The 18,250-nt window shown below is 43.6% G+C and overlaps 1 protein-coding gene across 8 annotated transcripts in view; it reads left to right on the top strand.

The window, feature by feature from the left end:
- Window positions 1-18,250, top strand: part of LOC117364282 — a 202,894-nt gene that overhangs the window by 66,564 nt on the left and 118,080 nt on the right. For all 8 annotated transcript variants that reach the window (XR_004540203.1, XM_033953322.1, XM_033953325.1 and 5 more), the window contains exons 9-13: window positions 497-623; window positions 5,728-5,866; window positions 9,151-9,326; window positions 16,892-16,965; window positions 17,805-17,854. Coding sequence is in view for 7 of the 8 variants with exons in the window: in XM_033953322.1 (XP_033809213.1) it covers window positions 497-623; window positions 5,728-5,866; window positions 9,151-9,326; window positions 16,892-16,965; window positions 17,805-17,854 (566 nt within the window). In the remaining variant the exon portion in view is untranslated. The remainder of the gene's footprint in view (window positions 1-496; window positions 624-5,727; window positions 5,867-9,150; window positions 9,327-16,891; window positions 16,966-17,804; window positions 17,855-18,250) is intronic.

Consider the following 18,250-nt stretch of genomic DNA (forward strand, 5'->3'; position numbering starts at 1 on the left):
GTTCAACTGGAGCGGCTTAAGCATCCCCGCCAGTAAAGCTATGATTTCTTTTGGGGGGTGGGAAGGGGATGGTGATAGCAGCAACAATGAGGGAGGGGGCAGAGGGCTATGGAGGAGATGCTTGGTACCTCCAGTCCATCCCCCAGGTCAACTTCTGGCTATGCCCCTGGCCTACACTATACCCCAAATCCACCCCAAGCCCTCCTACAGTGGAGCCACTTAAGCACAAAACAAAAATCAGAAAATAAGGTGATACTTTTTTTAGTGAACTAACACCACAATATCTGACTAGTTCTCAGAGGTCAAAACATTTTTTCTTAGGTCAGGACACTTTGAGCAAAAGATGACAAAATACCAGAAAATATAATTGTAATGTTGAAATTTGGCAAGATCATGGAACAGGAAGATATTTTTCTTTTAACATGTCAGTGGGCCTATATAAATACAGGGGAGACATAAGAAATATTCTGCTGTCATTTGCTGTCATTTTTCATAGAAAAAGCTGAATCTAGAGATTCAGTTGACAACATATCATCTTGAAGAATTTTCAGCTGAAAAATTAGGCCTACAAGAATTTGTGGAACAAATGAATTTGAAGGCGAAGAGACAAGAACTGGAAAATGGTAAGAATGCTAAATTCAATAGGGGCTTTGGAAAAATTAAAGATCAGCTCTTGCTCTGCAAGAGTGTCCTTTAGTTTGGCAGATTTTTGGAGACTGTCACCTAGAAACATGATGGCAGATAAAGGCCAAATGGCCCATCTAGTCTGCCCATCCACAGTAACCATGATCTCTTTCTCTGAGAGATCCCATATGCCTATCCCAGGCCCTTTTGAATTCAGACACAGTCTCTGTCTCCACCACCTCTTCCAGGAGACTATTCCACGTATCTACCACCCTTTCCGTAAAAGAGTATTTCCTCAGATTACTCTGGAGCCCATCACCTCTTAATTTCATCCTATGCCCTCTCATTGCAGAGTTTCCTTTCAAATGAAAGAGACTCAACTCATGCTCATTTATATTACGTAGGTATTTACACGTCTCTATCATATCTCCCCTTTCCTGCCTTTCCTCCAAACTATACAGATTGAGATCTTTAAATCTGTCAGAGCATTTACATGAAACAGATGCAGGTATATATCCCTGAAGGTTTAGCATTCATATCACATCATCCCTCAAACTCTGTGCAGATCACCGAAAGTTAGGCACACAATTTTGGGCATGGATCATAGATAAGTCCAGCTTTGGATGTTTCCCGCATGGCATCTAAAGTAGGGGATGGAGAAACGTCCATTTTTAGAACCGCTGAACATCCACATTTTTTCAAAAATCGCCTGCTTAGACATCTTTAGGAAATCCAACCTTAGAAAACCTAACAGTTTTAGCCATCTTCGACCACTGAAAACATCCAAATCCAGACCATTTGGATGTGGGAGGGGCCAGCATTGTAATGGACTGGCCACCATAGTCATGTCAACAGAGCAGTGGGGCACCTTGGAGGGCACAGCTGTGAACTTCACATAAAGGGTGCCAAAGGTAAATCTCATCATAACCCTCTTATAATTTATGGTGAGACCTCCAAAACTCCTCCCAAACTTACTATACCCACTTGTCTACCACCCCAATAGTCTTTATGGCAGCAAGTGTCACCTATATGGCAGTATAGTAAGGTTTTGGTGGGTTCACACTTTCTACCATAAATGTAGTGGTTAGAATGGCTTATGTGCCTGGGTCCTCCTCTCTACAGCTCACTAGCACCCACTAGACTACTTAAGACACTTGTGTGCTGCTCTACTAGGCTTTCCCATACCAGGTGCTACTGTTCTAGAGACAGGTATGCACTGTTTCTTTCAGATTTTGGGGGGATGGGAGGGGGGTCTGTGACCATTGGGGGAGTGTGGGAGTGGTCATCTGGTCAGTTCGGGTACCTTTTGGCAGTTAGACACTTTGAAAACAGGTCTAGCTCAGAACATCTAAGTTCCGTCCAGGACATCTTGGGAAACATTTGATTATTGCCTCAAGATGTCTAAATCTAAGTCTAAGATGTCTGAATCTATTCAAAGCCCACCCAGAACACCCCTCCATCCATTTTAGTTCCAGATGCACAAATCTCACAAGATGTCCAGAAAACTGGTTTCAAAAATTGACACTCGGACGTCCCAGATATCTACGTGACGATTTATGCCGCTTTTTGGACATCTTTATTTTTTGAAAATGAACCCAGCTCCAAAGAGGGCATGGCCAAATGAGGAGTATGGGTGGGTCATGGGCATTCCTAGGATTTAGGCATGGAATTATAGAAAACTTCCATTTCTGTGCAGATATTTATACCAGCCTTTGGCAGGTGTAAATGCTCAAAGGGGGAATTTCTATAAATGGCGCCTAGGCTAGGTGCCTAGTAAAGCCTACATGAAATCCGTGTGCAACCTAATTGCTTTAATTAGCTTAACTGGTGTAATAATTGATCACACCATTAAAAAAACAATTTAATAATAATAAAAAAAAAGATGAAGGTTGCATGCGTAATTCTGCGTGACATCTGGCAATTCTTAAGTCGAGGCACCTACTGGTATCTTAACACCTACCTAAAAAGTAGGCATGGTTAGGGATGGAGAATAGGCATGGTTGACTTAGACATTGCTAGATGTCTGTTTTAGGTGTCAGTATATTAGGCCAGGAAAACCCTGGCCTAATATACCGGCACCTACCACTTGGAAGCCTAGCGATGCCTAAACCCGCCTGGGCACCACTAGGCATGATTCCATAAATGGTGCCTACTGGTTGATTGACAACCACGCTGACTGGTGTCTACAAGTTAGACGCTGTTAAGCACCATTTATAGACCTAAGCTAATATTCTAGAAAGACAATTTCTCACTGAACTGCCTTTATAGAATTCATACTTAGCCTAAATGGGCTCCATTTACTCAATCTACCCCCATTCGTTTAACATCTTTTTTTTTTTTTTTTTTAATTCTTTATTTATTAATTGTTATGAACAAATAACAAATACAGGAAAAAATAAACAAGTACAGGAATTTAAAAATAAAAATAGATAATAAATTTTAAGTCCACATTATTAGGGCTGGCTGTTCCTGATTCATCCTTTAAACAAGCAATAATTAAACATAATCAGTATAATCAACTTAAATACACTCTAGAGTCAAGCAAAATAATAATTCCATTTATCATTCCATCTCAACCTCTATATTAGTAACAGGTAAAATGTCCAACTTAGGTTTATCTATAAGAAAATTTTCTAAATGAGTTGGATCTAAAAAAATATATTTGGTATCTTTATATACCACCAAACATTTACAGGGAAATTTAAGAAAAAATGAAGCACCTACACTCAAGGTTTTATCCTTAAGTTGTAGGAATTGCTTCCTCCTGTATTGGGTCTGCTTAGAGACATCTGGAAAAACATTTATCTGTTGACCACAGAACATTGCAGTTTTATTCAGGAAATACAATTTAAGAATTTCTTGTTTTTCCACCTCAGTTTTAAATGTGACTAATAATGTTGCTCTTTTGGCTATATAGTCTTTAGATGACTCCAAAAATTGGGAAATATTCAAACTGTCAGGAGACACTAATTGATCTTTCCCCCCTTCTTCTGAAACCTTTATTATGCTACTGGATAAATAGTAAAGATTATCTGGACAAAACTTTTCTAAACCAGTATAGGATAGTACATCTTTTAAATACATTTTAAGTAATTCTAAGGGAGAAAGAAAATGAGATAAAGGAAAATTCAAGAATCTGAGGTTCCTAGATCTCAAAGCATTCTCCATTTTCTCCAACTGTAAATGTAATAAAGTATTATCTTTTACTTGAGATATCATACAAGATTGCAATACAGGCACAGTTGATTCAATTTTTTCTAATTTTTTTCCCATATTTACCAATTGAGTATCATGTTCAGCCACTTTATGTGTTATTTCTGAAGAAAATTTACATAATTGCACTACTGTGCTCTGTAGTGAACTTTCAATTCTATTAACAACCGTCCAGACATCTTGCAAAGTAATTGGTTTATTGCCCACCTCAGGCCTTTGAATAGGACCGGTAGGCATTGAAACAGGAGAAATCATAAAAGACTGTTCCCCTAAAGAATCATTTTTAGAGTCCAACTCTAAAGGTAATGAGGAGGCTAAGTCCAGTCCAGACTGGGAAATGGAGTCAGCCTTCTCCGATAATGCAATTAAAGGTTGAGGCGTGGGTTCGCCAGATGAGATAGAGGCATATTGGCAAGAAACATCAGTCTTACCTTCAGATATCGCTTGTAAAGCTAAAAGATGACGATCCATAGGTCCGTAGATATTAGAAGGTGATGAAGAAATAATCTTGGCTTTTCGTTTCCCCATTGTTCTTGCCAATTACTCCTTGCTCCTCCTGGCTACGAAGGGGCTCCAAAGGGGCGTGTCCGGCCCCTTTGACCACGCCCCTTCAGCCATGCGACCGTGGGCACGCGGCCATGGGCCGCATTCCGCGGCTCACCCGGTCTTTATCCCGAGGAGAGAGGACCTCTCCTCGATCGGCAGCTGTCTGTGGTGGGCTGCAGGGGTGCCTGACTGGAGAGTGGAATCTCCAGCAGGAGTCAGTCAGCCCTCTAGATCCACGGCTCATCTGGTCTTTATCCCGAGGAGAGAGGACCTCTCCTCGATCGGCAGCTGTCTGTGGTGGGCTGCAGGGGTGCCTGACTGGAGAGTGGAATCTCCAGCAGGAGTCAGTCAGCCCTCTAGATCCGCGGCTCACCCGGTCTTTATCCCGAGGAGAGAGGACCTCTCCTTGATCGGCAGCTGTCTGTGGTGGGCTGCAGGGGTGCCTGACTGGAGAGTGGAATCTCCAGCAGGAGTCAGTCAGCCCTCTAACATCTTATATCAAAAGGTATTTGGAAGTAACCCTATGCAATGATGGTGTTAAAATATTTGTTAATTTTAAAGCATTTGCTCCATTTTCTTTGTAAAGTCTGCGTCATTGATATAGGACACCACAGATGGTAGGGTGGCCGCAAAAAGGTGAACGTGAAACAGTAGAAATCTGCTTTATAGGTGAGGGTCTGTTGTAGAGAAAATGTGGAAACACTGTTCTCTATGCCCTCAATCGACCGCTTCACTCGCAAGAAGAAAAGCGATTAGGCACGCCCTCAGAACGCCACCGTGAGAACACCCCAAAAAAAGATCTTACTCGCACTACCTAATGTGCCTCTGTAATAAGCTACCTGCCCACATAAGATTATTAGAAGGTCTACTGAACTTCAGGAAGGCAATAAAAACTCACCTCGTTCCCTGACCCTCTATGAGAGTTTGACAATCATATTCCCCCGAACCTTCTGACAAAGTGCCCTGGCCCTCCACTGTCTTGAGCCTCAATCGCTCAGCTGATGGCAAGGGATCCCTCAGCAAAGATAGGTGACGGAGCTGCCTTTCTTTGCCATCAGGCTAAGGCACCACTCTCTAACCAGCGCCAGTGACATGGGCGCCAGTTCGGGAACCGGGGTGGGGGTGTTAGATGTCTGTTTGTTAGGACAGACACGATTCTGCATAGGATGCCAGTACCCGATTCCCAGCCACTTCTTAGGTGGCCGCCGAGACCGACATCCTATAGAGAATCAGGCCCTCTATGTCTAACACAGGTCCAATTTATTTTATCCTGCCTACAACTAAGTGGTTTACAATGTTCAAAAGCATATGTTCCTCTTTTATAATCATTGTTTTTCCTTCTAGAGCTATCGTGGTTGAAAAGTAACTATGACCTGGAATTCTGTGAAAGATGGGTCATGCATGCGTACATGGTTCGAGAGAACTTAACGAGAATCATATTAAAGAAAAAAAGAGATCGCTTTGAAATTGTTAGAGTTCCAAGGTAGAGTGACTCTTCTTGTTGTCTTCCTCTTCCACCTTCCCCAGCTAGTGCAACATTAGATTCTACAGACCCAGAACTACAAGAGATCTTCAATAAGTTTCCACACTTTTATTTATTAAACATTGAAATGAAAATACGTCTCAAAACCCACCTAAATTGGCACTTGGATGACCTAAAAGACAGATCGTCCAAGTGCCGATAATCGAAACAGGCTTTAGACGTATCTAGAGGCATCGTGGGCCTTTTGACTGCTGCTGTGTGCCCAGAGCAAAAAGGGCATTTTTCAAGGAGTGGTTAGGGCGGGAGGTGGGCTGGATGTGGGCCGAACAATCTTAATCGTCCTGCAGCGATAATCGAAAGTTTGACGAGACTGCCTAGACAGAACTTATGTTGTGATATAGGCAATCTAAAAATAGGTATCAGTGCCCAGAAAGTATCCAAAGTGACCAGATAATCACTACAGGGACAAAGTACAGACCCCACACACTCCCCAAGCAATCACTGACCCCCCCCCCACATACACACACACAGTGCCATAAAAATCGGAATAAAAACGTACATACCTGCCTTCAACACCTGGCATAGGAAAATTCCAAACTCAACTTTCCTGAATGGTGGAATCATTTGAGTATAATTAGAAAATACGAGGAAATAATAGCCATCTATATAATAAAACCGTAGGCGGCGCATGCGCAGTCTTATCGGCGTGCTTCCATGATCCGTATGTCCGTGGCCGCCAAGACTGCAGCATGCCCCGCGCTTACTACGGCCCCACGCGCAGCTCAGTTCGGCACGGCGGTTTCCCCAGATAGGGAACTCAATCCCGCCTCATGGTCCTGCCGCCGCTCACGAATTCCCCCCCCCCAATCCTCCTGCAACAGCCGCTACCGCTCCTGTTCAAAGCGGCCTGCTGAGGTTCGCGGCCGCTGTAACGAACCTCGCAGGCCGCTCTCCACATGGTAGCACGTTCCCTCTGACGCAATCGCGTCAGAGGGAACATGCTACCGAGTTGGAGAGCGGCCTGCGAGGTTCGTTACAGCGGCCGCGAACCTCAGCAGGCCGCTTTGAACAGGAGCGGTTGTGGGAGGGGGGGGAGTTTTAACAGGAGGAGTCGCCGAAAAAAAACCTTCAGCCGCAGCAGGCCAGCACACGGGAAGGGAAGGGGGAGGGGCCGAACGGAGCAGGGCAGCTCAAGGTAAGAAGGGAATGGGGGGTGGGGGAAAATGTTTCTACTACTCAGCAGGGACCTGGAGGGGAAGGGAAAACCGCTGCTGCTTCTGCAAAGGAAAGTGGTGGTAGGGGAGAGAAGGGAATGGGGGGTGGGTGGGGGAAAATGCTGCTACTACTTCTCAGAGATCTGGAGGGGAAGGGAAATATCACAGCTGCTTCTGCAAAATAAAGTGGGGGGGGGAGAGAAGGGAATGGGGGGTGGGGGAAAATGCTGCTACTGCTTCAGCAAGGACCTGGAGGGAAAGAGAAATACCGCTGCTGCTTCTGCAAAGGAAAGTGGGGGGGGGGGAGAGAAGGGAATGGGGGGTGGGGGGGGGGAAATGCTGCTACTACTTCACAGGGATCTGGAGGGGAAGGGAAATAGCACTGCTGCTTCTGCAAAGGAAAGTGGGGGGGGGGGGGGGGAGACACAGAAAGAAATACAGACAGACAAAGGAGGCTAGGGAGAGAGACAGACAGAAATAAAGACAGACAGGGGACCAGAGAGACACAGAAATAAAGACAGACAGGCAAAGGGTGCCAGGGAGAGAGAGAAAAAAATTGCAGGAGGGAGAAAGACAGAAAGAAAGGAAGAAAGAAACAGGAGCAGGGAGAGAGACATAAAGAAAGAAAGACAGACAGCCATATATTCTAGCACCCGTTAAGAAAGCCTAGTACAGCTGCACCGTGTTGGCTTAAGTAGTCTGGTGGGTGGGCTAGTGAACCATAGAGAGAAGGACCCAGGCCCATAAACCACTCTAACCACTGCATTTATGGTGGAACATGTGTACCCCCTAAACCCTATTGTACTGCCATATGGGTGCCACCTGAAGCCATAAGGGCTATTGGGATTGTAGACAGGTAGGTATAGTAGGTTTTGGGGGTCTCACCATGACCTGCAAGGGAGTTGTAGTGAGATAATTATGTAGCACCATTTTTTTGTGAAGTTCACAGCAGTGCCCTGTAAGGTGCCTCACTACTCTGTTGCCATGTCGGAGTGGCCAGTCCATCACTTTGCAAGTGCCTACTTGGCCTATTGGTTAATCCTGCCCTGTTTGTGATACATTTCTCCCAGCGTCCTACTAACTTCTTAATGCCATCAGCAAAGAATGTTTTTGGTTGAGCCTGTCGAAATATGAAAGTGCGGAAACTTTTTTAAAAAATCTTTATTAAATTTTCAAACTACAATTATGCATGCAAATAACAAACATTATTCATTTTAAAGACTTTGGGCCTGATATTTAGCTGGTGGCAATTAGCGCTTTGTTGACTGCCGCCGGTGTTAAACCTGGAGATTCATGGCCGGGCCTTGTCCAGAAACCGTCATTGAATTTTGGGTCTCCAGAGCCAGCTAAAGCATAGCTACTTAAGAATGACATTCAGTACATAACCGGCTGTGGGTTACTGCATAAAAGATAGGACTGGCTTTTATGCAATCCTATTTATGTGTTTACCCCGACTGGTTAAGTGCTGAATATCACACTTAAGCAGGAATGCCCTCAAATAGCTGGTTTTCAGTTCAGTGACGCTATGAGGGGGTGCTGAAAAATTCTCAGCCCAGCCAAGAAGAGAATGACGTGGATAGGGTTCAATCAATGATCTGGCACTTAACAAAATAAAATAACACTCTTTTCAGCTACAGTGGCAAAATAATGCTCAGAATTTAGGAAGTTGGTTGATGAGCCAAGTATAGGACAATCAAGCCATTGTGACATCACTGATGAGGTTGCCTCTTATTGGTGGAATGAGGCATTATGACATCACAGTCTCAGCTCTGGTTACCAGACACTGAAACTCTTCACACTACAAGGGGATGTTGAAAGTTCTCAGCCCAACCAAGAAGAGAATGACGTGGATAGGGTTCAATCAATGATCTGGCACTTAACAAAATAAGATAACACTCTTTTCAGCTAAAGTGGCAAAATAATGCTCAGAATTTAGAAGTTGGTTGGATGGGCTGAGAACTTTTCAGCACCCCCTTGTAAATTTAAAGTGTCATATTTTGCCCAATAAATGAAAATTGATCAGATATTGAATGCTATTCTTATTTTCCTTTTTTAAAATTTCTCATACAGAAGCATGGCTCTTCGTGATTTCTGCTTATCCATGGGAATCAACCTGCTTCTTACGAAAGGAAATGGATTTTACCAAACAAATATCAAGGAGTCCTTATTGCATACTCGAAAAATAGTCCTTCTAAAGAAAGAGACAGGGGAATTCTTTGATGACTTTTCAGGCGTGCCGTCTAATGGTATAGTGCTTTTTAATTTTTAACATAATTGAATTCTTATATACCACAAATACCACTGGAGAGTGGATCGCTGCCATGAATCACACGTGCTATAACATTAATTAAAATAAAATTAATAAACAATCATGCAACATCAATTGGCCAAAATATACTTCTGAAACAAAAAGGTATTTTAAACTCTTCTAAATAAGCGATAACTTATAATAATAATAACTATTTGTATACCGCAATACCACAAGCAGTTCAGAGCGGTTTACAGAGGAAGAGACTGTACATATACAGCAATGTTACAGAAAATATTGTCAAGTACATTGGTAACAAACTTCGATTACATTAGTAAGCCGAGAGAGGATAGGTATATCCGGAAATATGTCAGAGATATAGCTGGTAATTCAGTGATATAACAAGGTGGGATGGAGTCAGAAAAATTTATCAAAGAGATAGGTTTTAATTGATTAGACCAAGGGCTCCTTTTACGAAGCCGTATATTACTATGAAGATTGAAACGCTAGTGGATAATTACATTACAATATAGGGAAATGTTTATGTTAATCATGTCCCTATATTTTAATATAGGGACATAGTAATATTTTTATGAGGGTAACTCCAAAATATCTTACCGAAGATGTAGTATTTATACTATCTCCGTTATTTTCTTCATTTTTAATAATTATCACCCAGATCCTCAGCGATACCATCTTAGACTCAAATAACTCTCACTGTCAAAGGATTCATGCGTCGACTCGTCATTGGAGCTATACTTTTCATGTTTACTTTATGTTAACGTATTATGTACTTAAAGAGTACTTAAAGAGTCTTTCTCAGGGACAGACTCGCAAGTACACAAGAGGGAAAGGGGTAGAATTGCAAAAAAATTTTGAAAAGTAAACACAAACCGGTTAAAGTCAAGGAATTATGATGAATCAAATGCGTCTTTGAAGAGGAAACATTTTTTAAAGCCATTTTTCTGGGTGCCGTTTACAATATCCAGTCGCTAGTGGCTTTAGGATAAGGAAAGGAGAAATTTGACCCCCTGCGTATGAAATATGTTTTAGCTATAGGAGTAAGTTCATCCAGAGAATACTTATAAAGTGGAGCAATGAATGTCACGTTGAATTTTGAAAGGAGCACAAAAAGGCTTCAACAAAATTCTTGCCTCCACTGCCAGTCAGTGGAGGTGGTTAGAAAATAGAGTTATCCTATCATATCGTGGCAGAGAAAAAAAAAAAATCAAACGTATTGCTGTATTTGGGGCAGTTTATAGTTTCCTCATTATGGGCCTTTTGACAAAGCCGTGGTATTGATTCTCCCATGGTAAATGCACCGAAACCCACAGGAATTGAATGAGCTTTGGTGCATTTGCCGAGGGAGAATCACTAGCTGCCACGGCTTTGTGAAGGCGCCTTAAAAGACCGAGGCAGCCCAATAAAATTAAATTACAGTAATCTATCTGAGATTAAAATAGAGCTTGCACCAATAGGTCTCCCTGAAAAGTTTTTGAATTCATCTTAATTTTCTCATCGGAAAAAGAAAGATTTCTCTATTAATGCATGAAGTTTTGGTTCTAGCGATAATGAATGATCCAAAATCACACCTAAGATCTTAATCAATTTTTTGCTTGTGCAATGGGCAAACGGAGATGACGAAATGCCATTGCTATGTATTAATACGAGGGCGAATCAAAAACTAAAGGCAATTGTTAAATTACACGATAACCAGAACAGAGCTAGTGAAACGCAACATATGTACTTGAGCATTGCCTGTTGAATAGGTTGACCGCACACAGTGCAGTGCTTAGACTTTAATTGCATGGCAGTCGTGAGGTCAGAAACACAGACATTCTATTGCAAGATTGCACCATCGAAGAATAGCATGCAGTAGTGCGCTTTCTGTGGGCAGAAGGAGTGAAGCTTGTGGATATTCACTATTTGATATTGACTCAGTATGGGCATAGCACCATAAATCAATGAAAGTTTTATGAGAGGATAAAAAGGTTTAAAGCGGGAAGAACGGGTCTAACCGACAAAGGTCGTTCTCGTCACCCATAAACATTGGGCACACAAGAGTACATTGACAGGGTGGACGCCTTGATTAGAGAAGACCGACGGATAACAGTGTCCCAGTTGGTTGCAAATTTGGATATCGGCTATGGATCTGCATTTGCCATAATGCACGATGGCTTGGGATACAGGAAAGTCTGCGCACGATGGGTTCCCAAACAGCTGGCCGATCTGCACAAGCAACAGCGTGTGGAGGTTGCGACCCAGTTCCTGAGATGCTGTGAAGAGGATCCGAGTATTCTGGAGAGAATTTTCACTAACATAGTAGATGACGGCAGGTAAAGAGCCGAATGGTCCATCCAGTCTGCCCAACCTGATTCAATTAAAATTTTTAAATTTTTTCTGGGCAATAATCCAAAGCTCTACCTGGTACTGTGCTTGGGTTCCAACTGCCAAAATCTCCGTCAAAACCTACTCCTGCCCATCTACACCCTCCCAGCCATTGAAGCCATTGGCGACGAGACGTGGGTAGATCACTGCAATATAGAGAGCAAGGCAAACCATGATGAGGTAAAGGAAGTGGTGCTCACCTGGCTTCGGGTACAGCCAAAAAACTTCTTCTCTGCAGGAATGTAGAAACTAGTTGAGTGAGACGACAAATGCGTCGTCTTGCATGGGGACCATGTGGAAAAGTGAGAGGTTCAGTTGCTCACAGTGTGGCGCAGTGGTTAAAGCTATAGCCTCAGCAACCTGAGGTTGTGGGTTCAAACCCACGCTGCTCCTTGTGACCCTGGGCAAGTCACTTAATCCCCCCATTGCCCCAGGTATATTAGATAGATTGTGAGCCCACCGGGACAGGCAGGGAAAAATGCTTAAGTACCTGAATAAATTCATGTAAACCGTATTTTGCCTTTACTTTTTGATTTACCCTCGAATTCTCCAGATACTGTCCTACCTGTCTTTAGGCTCTAGAGACAAACTATGACCCTTTTCCGCCTTCCAGTCTTCCTAGAAAAATATGCCCTTTCGCTTTGTCAGAACATTCATTTTTGTATACATATAATAAAGGTGACCTTTAGACGGTTATATTTGAAACTGTTTCTCCTGGAAGCTAGCTTATGTATAGCTCCACTGTGGGTTTCAGGCTTGGACTGTACCTAGCAGAGATATGACAGATGACGAAGAAATACATGCAGAGCCTTTAGGAGCTCTTTCAAAATTGTTTTTCTAAAAAATCAGTCTTGTTAAACTGCTGGTTGTTGGATTTTTTTTATCCTTAATGCTGTAAATTTTACTGGTATAACTTAAAATTAATCAATTTTGCTTCCCTAACCAGCTGCTTAATTGAAAGCTCAAAATAAGCAAAGTATTTAGCCTTGAGCAATAATAAATCCTTGTGAATAGCTACTACGTCTTAGCATTTCTATAGCACTGCCAGACATACGCACCGCTGTACGTTAAACGTGTAAGAGATAATCCCTGCTTGACAGAGTTTTTTCAATCTAATTAAAAACAAGGAATTTCTCACAGAGGGAGACACGGCACTTTACAAGTTAGTGAGAGTTGGCAGTTGAAAGCAGCCTCGAAAAAGTGAGCTTGTGGCCTAGATTTGAATGCCGCCAAAGACGGAGCTTGACGTACTGACTCAGGATCTGTTCCAGGCACACGGTGCAGCAAAGGAGAAGGGATGGAGTCTGGAGTGGGCCATAGAGGAGAAGGGTACAGATAAGAGAGACTTACCCAATGAACGGAGTTCCCGGGGAGGAGTATAAGGAGAGATACTGAGGAGCTGCAGAATGAAACACGGTTGTAAGTCAATAAGAGGAGTTTGTACTGTTGGCAGAAATGGATAAGAATATAAGAATTGCCATACTGGGAGAGACCGAAGATCCATCAAACCCAGTATCCTGTTTCCAACAGTGGCCAACCCAGGTCCCAAGCACCTAGCTAGATCCCAAGTAGTAAAACAGATTTAATGATTCTTATCCTAGGAATAAGCAGTGGATTTCCCCAAACCATCCCAATAATGGCCTATGGACAGAGCAGGATTAATTCGTTGAGGGCCCCTAGGCACACAAGTACACTGGGCCCCCTGCCCCGCCCCACCCCACCATGCGCCCAGGTGGAAACAGGAAGCTGCGTCAGAGGGAAACTTTGGGCAAGCAGCACCGCTTGCACAATTACAGTTCCCGTTGCCTTTCTTACCCACGTTGCTTGCTTGTCTTACTTTCCGTTGATGGGGGGAGGGCGTTGCCGATCGGGGGGGGGGGGGGGCACGTTGCCGATCAATGCTGGAGGGGCCCGTCACCGTTTAGAAAAACCAATGTTGATGTCCTCCTTCATCGGGCCCCCCTGACCATTTTGGGCTCTAGGCACGTGCTTACTTGGCCTATTGGTTAATCCTGCCCTGCCTATGGACTTCTCTTTTAGGAAATTATCCAAAACCTTTTTTAAACCCTGCTAAGCTAACTGATTTCACCACATTCTCAGGCAACAAATTCCAGAGTTTAATTACACACTGTGCGAAGAAATATTTTCTCCTGGCTTGTTTTAAATCTACTACTTAGTAGCTTCATCGCATGTCCCCTAGTCCTAGTATTTTTGGAAAAAATGAAAAAGCGATTCGCATCTACCCTTTCCACTCAGTATTTTATAGACCTCTATCATATCACCCCTGAGCCGTCTTTTCTCCAAGCTGAAGAGCCCTAGCCACTTTAGCTTTTCCTCATAAGAAAGTCGTCCCATCCATTTTATGATTTTTGTCACCCTTCTCTGTACCTTTTCTAATTCCGCTATATCTTTTTTGAGATACTGTAACCAGAATTGCACATAGCATTCAAGGTATGGTCGTACCATATAGCGATACAAGGGCATTATAACATCTTTGTTTTCTATTCCTTTCCTGATAATTCTTAACATTCTATTTGCTTTCTTAGCTGCCGCCACACAATGAGCTGAGGGTTTCAACTTGTCCTTAACAATGACACCTAGATCCTTTTCCTGGGCAGTGACTTCTAACACAGAACCCAGGATCACATAGCTATAGTTCGGGTTCCTGTTACCCACATGCATCACTTTGCACTTGCTCACATTAAACGTCATCTGCCATTTTGATGCCCAGTCTCACAAGATCATCTTGTGATTTTAACAACTTTGTGTCATCAGCAGATTTAATTATCTCATTAACTATTCCCATCTCTAGATCATTGATAAATATATTAAAAAGCAGCAGTCCCAGCACAGACTCCTGGGGACCCCCACTATTGAGAATATTGACCATTTAAACCCACTCTCTTTTTTCTGTCTTTCAACCAGTTCTTAATCCATAATAGGACATTACCTCCTATCCCATGACTTGCTAATTTCCTCAGAAGTCTTTCATGAGGTACTTTTTCAAATGCCTTTTGAAAATCCAAATGCAGTACTCCCCACCATATGAATTTTGAAAACCCACAAATGCAGTTTTTCACCTGTCAAAAGGCAGGAAAGGGCAGCTGGAGCGCTGGCGGGGGCAGAAAATCACTTGCGGTCTGCTCCGACCGCCTCTTCCTGTTACTAAAGTAAGGCTACACCAATCAGGAGCTACTTTGACATGCAGATCCTGATTGGTGTAGCCAGATTTTAGTACAGGCTTGACGTGGTCATATTTCTTGGCATTATGGATAAGTTTAACAGCTGTATTTTGAATAATTTGAAGTCTTCTATTTTCCTTTTGTGAGTTATTAAGTAAGAGAGAATTACAATAATCCATTTTAGCTATAACCAGGGAATGAATTAATATGTTGATGGATTTAGGCTCGAGAAATTTAGAAATTGATCGTATCAAGCGTAATTTCCTTAAATAAATCCATGTTAGGGCCAGATTCTATAAATGGCGCTTAATTTGATGGCATCACTCCACATGGTTAGGATTACCAGAATTTCCTTTGGGAAAATCCGGACCGATGGCCACCCAGTTCCACCTCTGTCCTGCCTCCCAGTCCCGCCCCCAGACGGCATCCGCGCAATGATGTCACGTCACTGTGTTGCGTCCGCGCATGCGCGGATGCCCCTTCCCGATGCAATTATGTCAGGAAGCTTTTCAAAACCCTAGACTTCAGCAGCCAACTGTGGCAGGGGAATTCCCCCCTCCCCCATCAGCTGAGCAGCAGGTATTCCCCAAAGCTGCAATACTGTAATCGGCACCAGGTCAGATTGCCTGCCAATCATTCAAGGGTGCCGGTAACAGAATCGTGGCTTTGGGGAGTCCCTGCTTCTCAGCTGATGGGGGGCGGGAGAAGGGAATACCCTTGCCACGATCGGCTGAGCGGCCACAGAAGGGAATCCCTAAACCTCACCGCAAGCTGGCTGGCAGGAAAGATGCCCAATCCCTCCTGCTAGCACCCCCGAAACACCCCAACCCCCGAACCCACCCCCTGGACCCCACCTCTGTACCTTATTCTGGTAGGCTGGCTGAAGGGATGCTCACTCCTTCTGGCTGGCAGGCCCACCTCTTTTGAATGGTGGGCCTTCTCCTTCCCGGTGCATCTTGGTATGCACTGGGGAGGGGCCTAAGGCACTGATTGGCCCAGGCACCTAAGGTCCCTCCCATTGGAGGGACTGTAGGCACCTGGGCCAACTGGAGTCTTAGACCTCCTTCCCAGTGCATGCTGAGATGCACTGGGAGTGGCCTAAGACTCTGATTGGCCAGATCCCTAAGGCCAGTCCCATGTAACCAGTGCCCTAGAATGATTGACAGGCAATACGACTTGGGCGCCTGTTACAGAATCGCGGCATTGGGGAGTCCCTGCCACTCAGCTGAAGGGGGAAGGGGGGAATTCTCCTGCCGTGATTGGCTGCAAAGATAAGCAGCTGAAAATAGGTCAATCGCCTATCTTGACTGAATAGGTGCGATTCTCTAATCAGAACTTTCAAATGATTAACAGGCGATCAGCGGCCACTTTTAAGGCGGCCACCGGTTACAGAATCTGGCCCTCAGTGCTCTTGGGGCTATTTTTTTCCCTAAAATTTCTGGATACTAATATTAATTATATAAGGGTATTTCCAGGTCAGTTGGAAGGACTGTTACTAGATAGGAAAAAGAAATGAGGTTATCCTAGTTAGGGTTTAGATTAGATAGCGTAATATATAACCAGGCTATGTATGTCTTGGGTCTTGATTTCTTGGTTTATTATATTAGTTTAATGTCTCATTTTTCTTTCTTGATGTGGACTAGATTGTTTACTTTGAGAAGTGCTTGATGTACTTTTTCATTTAAAAAAAGAAGAGATTTAGGGCCTGTTTTACAAAACTGCGCAGTAACGGCCCTGAAGCCCATAGAGATTTAAAGGGCTTCGGGGCTGTTGCAGTGCGGCTTTGTAAAACAGGCTGTTAGTATATGTTTCTTCATCTGATCAATGTTGTTTGCATAAGGCTTGCTTAATTGCTTGGCATTTTATCCACATTAGTATGCCAACATGCATGCATCTATCTGACATCCCCAAACTGGTTTGAGAAGGCCAAAAATCAACGTTGCTTATCGTTTCGCTTTCTCTTCATTTATTTATTTATTTATTTTTAAACTAGCGGTGAGGAACCTCTTGAATCTTCCAACAAGCGAGTCAATTGAAGTGGACTCGAATGTCCGTGTGGGCTTCCAGGTACCTTCTGGGATTAACTGAATATTTTAAAGAATGGTAAACATATAGGCCCAGATTCTCTAAATGCAGCTGTTGTTGGCGGCCGCTGATTGCATGGCAATCATGTGACAGCGCCATGTAGAGAAGGGTTTTCAAGGCCTACATTTCTGGCGCCTACCTTTGAAGTGAATCACACTTTTGGAGTTACCTACCAGTGCCTAATGCTACTTCCAGCATTAGCCATGCTTACAGTAGTGTCAGGCACCAGGGGGCACCTCTGGAGGCGCGATTCCGCTGCTGGTAGGCACCTTGAAACTTTTATAAAGTACCATTTTAAACATTGGGACCAGTAGGACACCTACCGGCGCCTATGTTAAGGTGCCGTTTATATAGAGTTACCAGATTTTATGATTATAAAATCCGGACCCATAGGCCCACCTCAGGCCCGCCCCCATTCCACCCAGCCCCGCCCCATTCTGGCCGAGTCACGCCCTATTCTGCCCCAGCCTCACCCATCAGCCCCGCCCCTTCAATCTGTTCTCGTGCTCGGAGCCGCATCGGGAAGGCATCGGCGCACGCGCAGGTATGACACGATGATGCCCCACGCGTCCACCCATGCCCGTGACATCGCCGTGTTATATCCACCCATGCGCAGAGGCCCTCCCGACGCAGTCCCAAGGCGGAAGCATTTTAAAACCCAGACAAAGTGCCGGGTTTTAAAAAACTGTCCGGACACCTGGACGTGTCCTCTAAAAAGAGGACATGTCCGCGTAAATCCGGACCTCTGGTAACCCTATGTTCAAAGAATATGGGCCATATTGTTGTCTTTCTAGTCTCTAAATTGGCGTTTTGTTTTCTAGCTGTTTTTTGAAACCAAGTCAAAGAACAAGGTTCTGAAGGCAAATTCTCTGTAAGTATTTGAATAATTGATTGATCTGTTGTCCTTCAAACATCACATTCAGGCTCATTTTCAAAAATGATAGATGTCCAAAAGACAGCATAAGCCAGCACATGGAGCTTTTACTAGTCAAAACGTCCAAGTGGGCATTCTCAAAACAGACTTTCTAGACATCTTTCTAATCTAATCTAATTAAATCTTTGGTTTGTATACCGGGTCATCTCCCACTGGAGCTCGACTCGGTTTACATATAATTAAGACTAGAGTACATGGAGAAAGAATCAAGAGTAACAATCTTACTTTTCGAGGACATATCAGTGCTACGGTTAAAAACTGTTTTACAGATTAAGAATGATCCGTTCACTTGCTCCCCTTCTTGATTCATTTTCTCTTAATACACTGATCCAC

The sequence above is a fragment of the Geotrypetes seraphini genome, chromosome 7, assembly GCF_902459505.1.
Source record: "Geotrypetes seraphini chromosome 7, aGeoSer1.1, whole genome shotgun sequence".
NCBI lineage: Eukaryota > Metazoa > Chordata > Amphibia > Gymnophiona > Dermophiidae > Geotrypetes > Geotrypetes seraphini.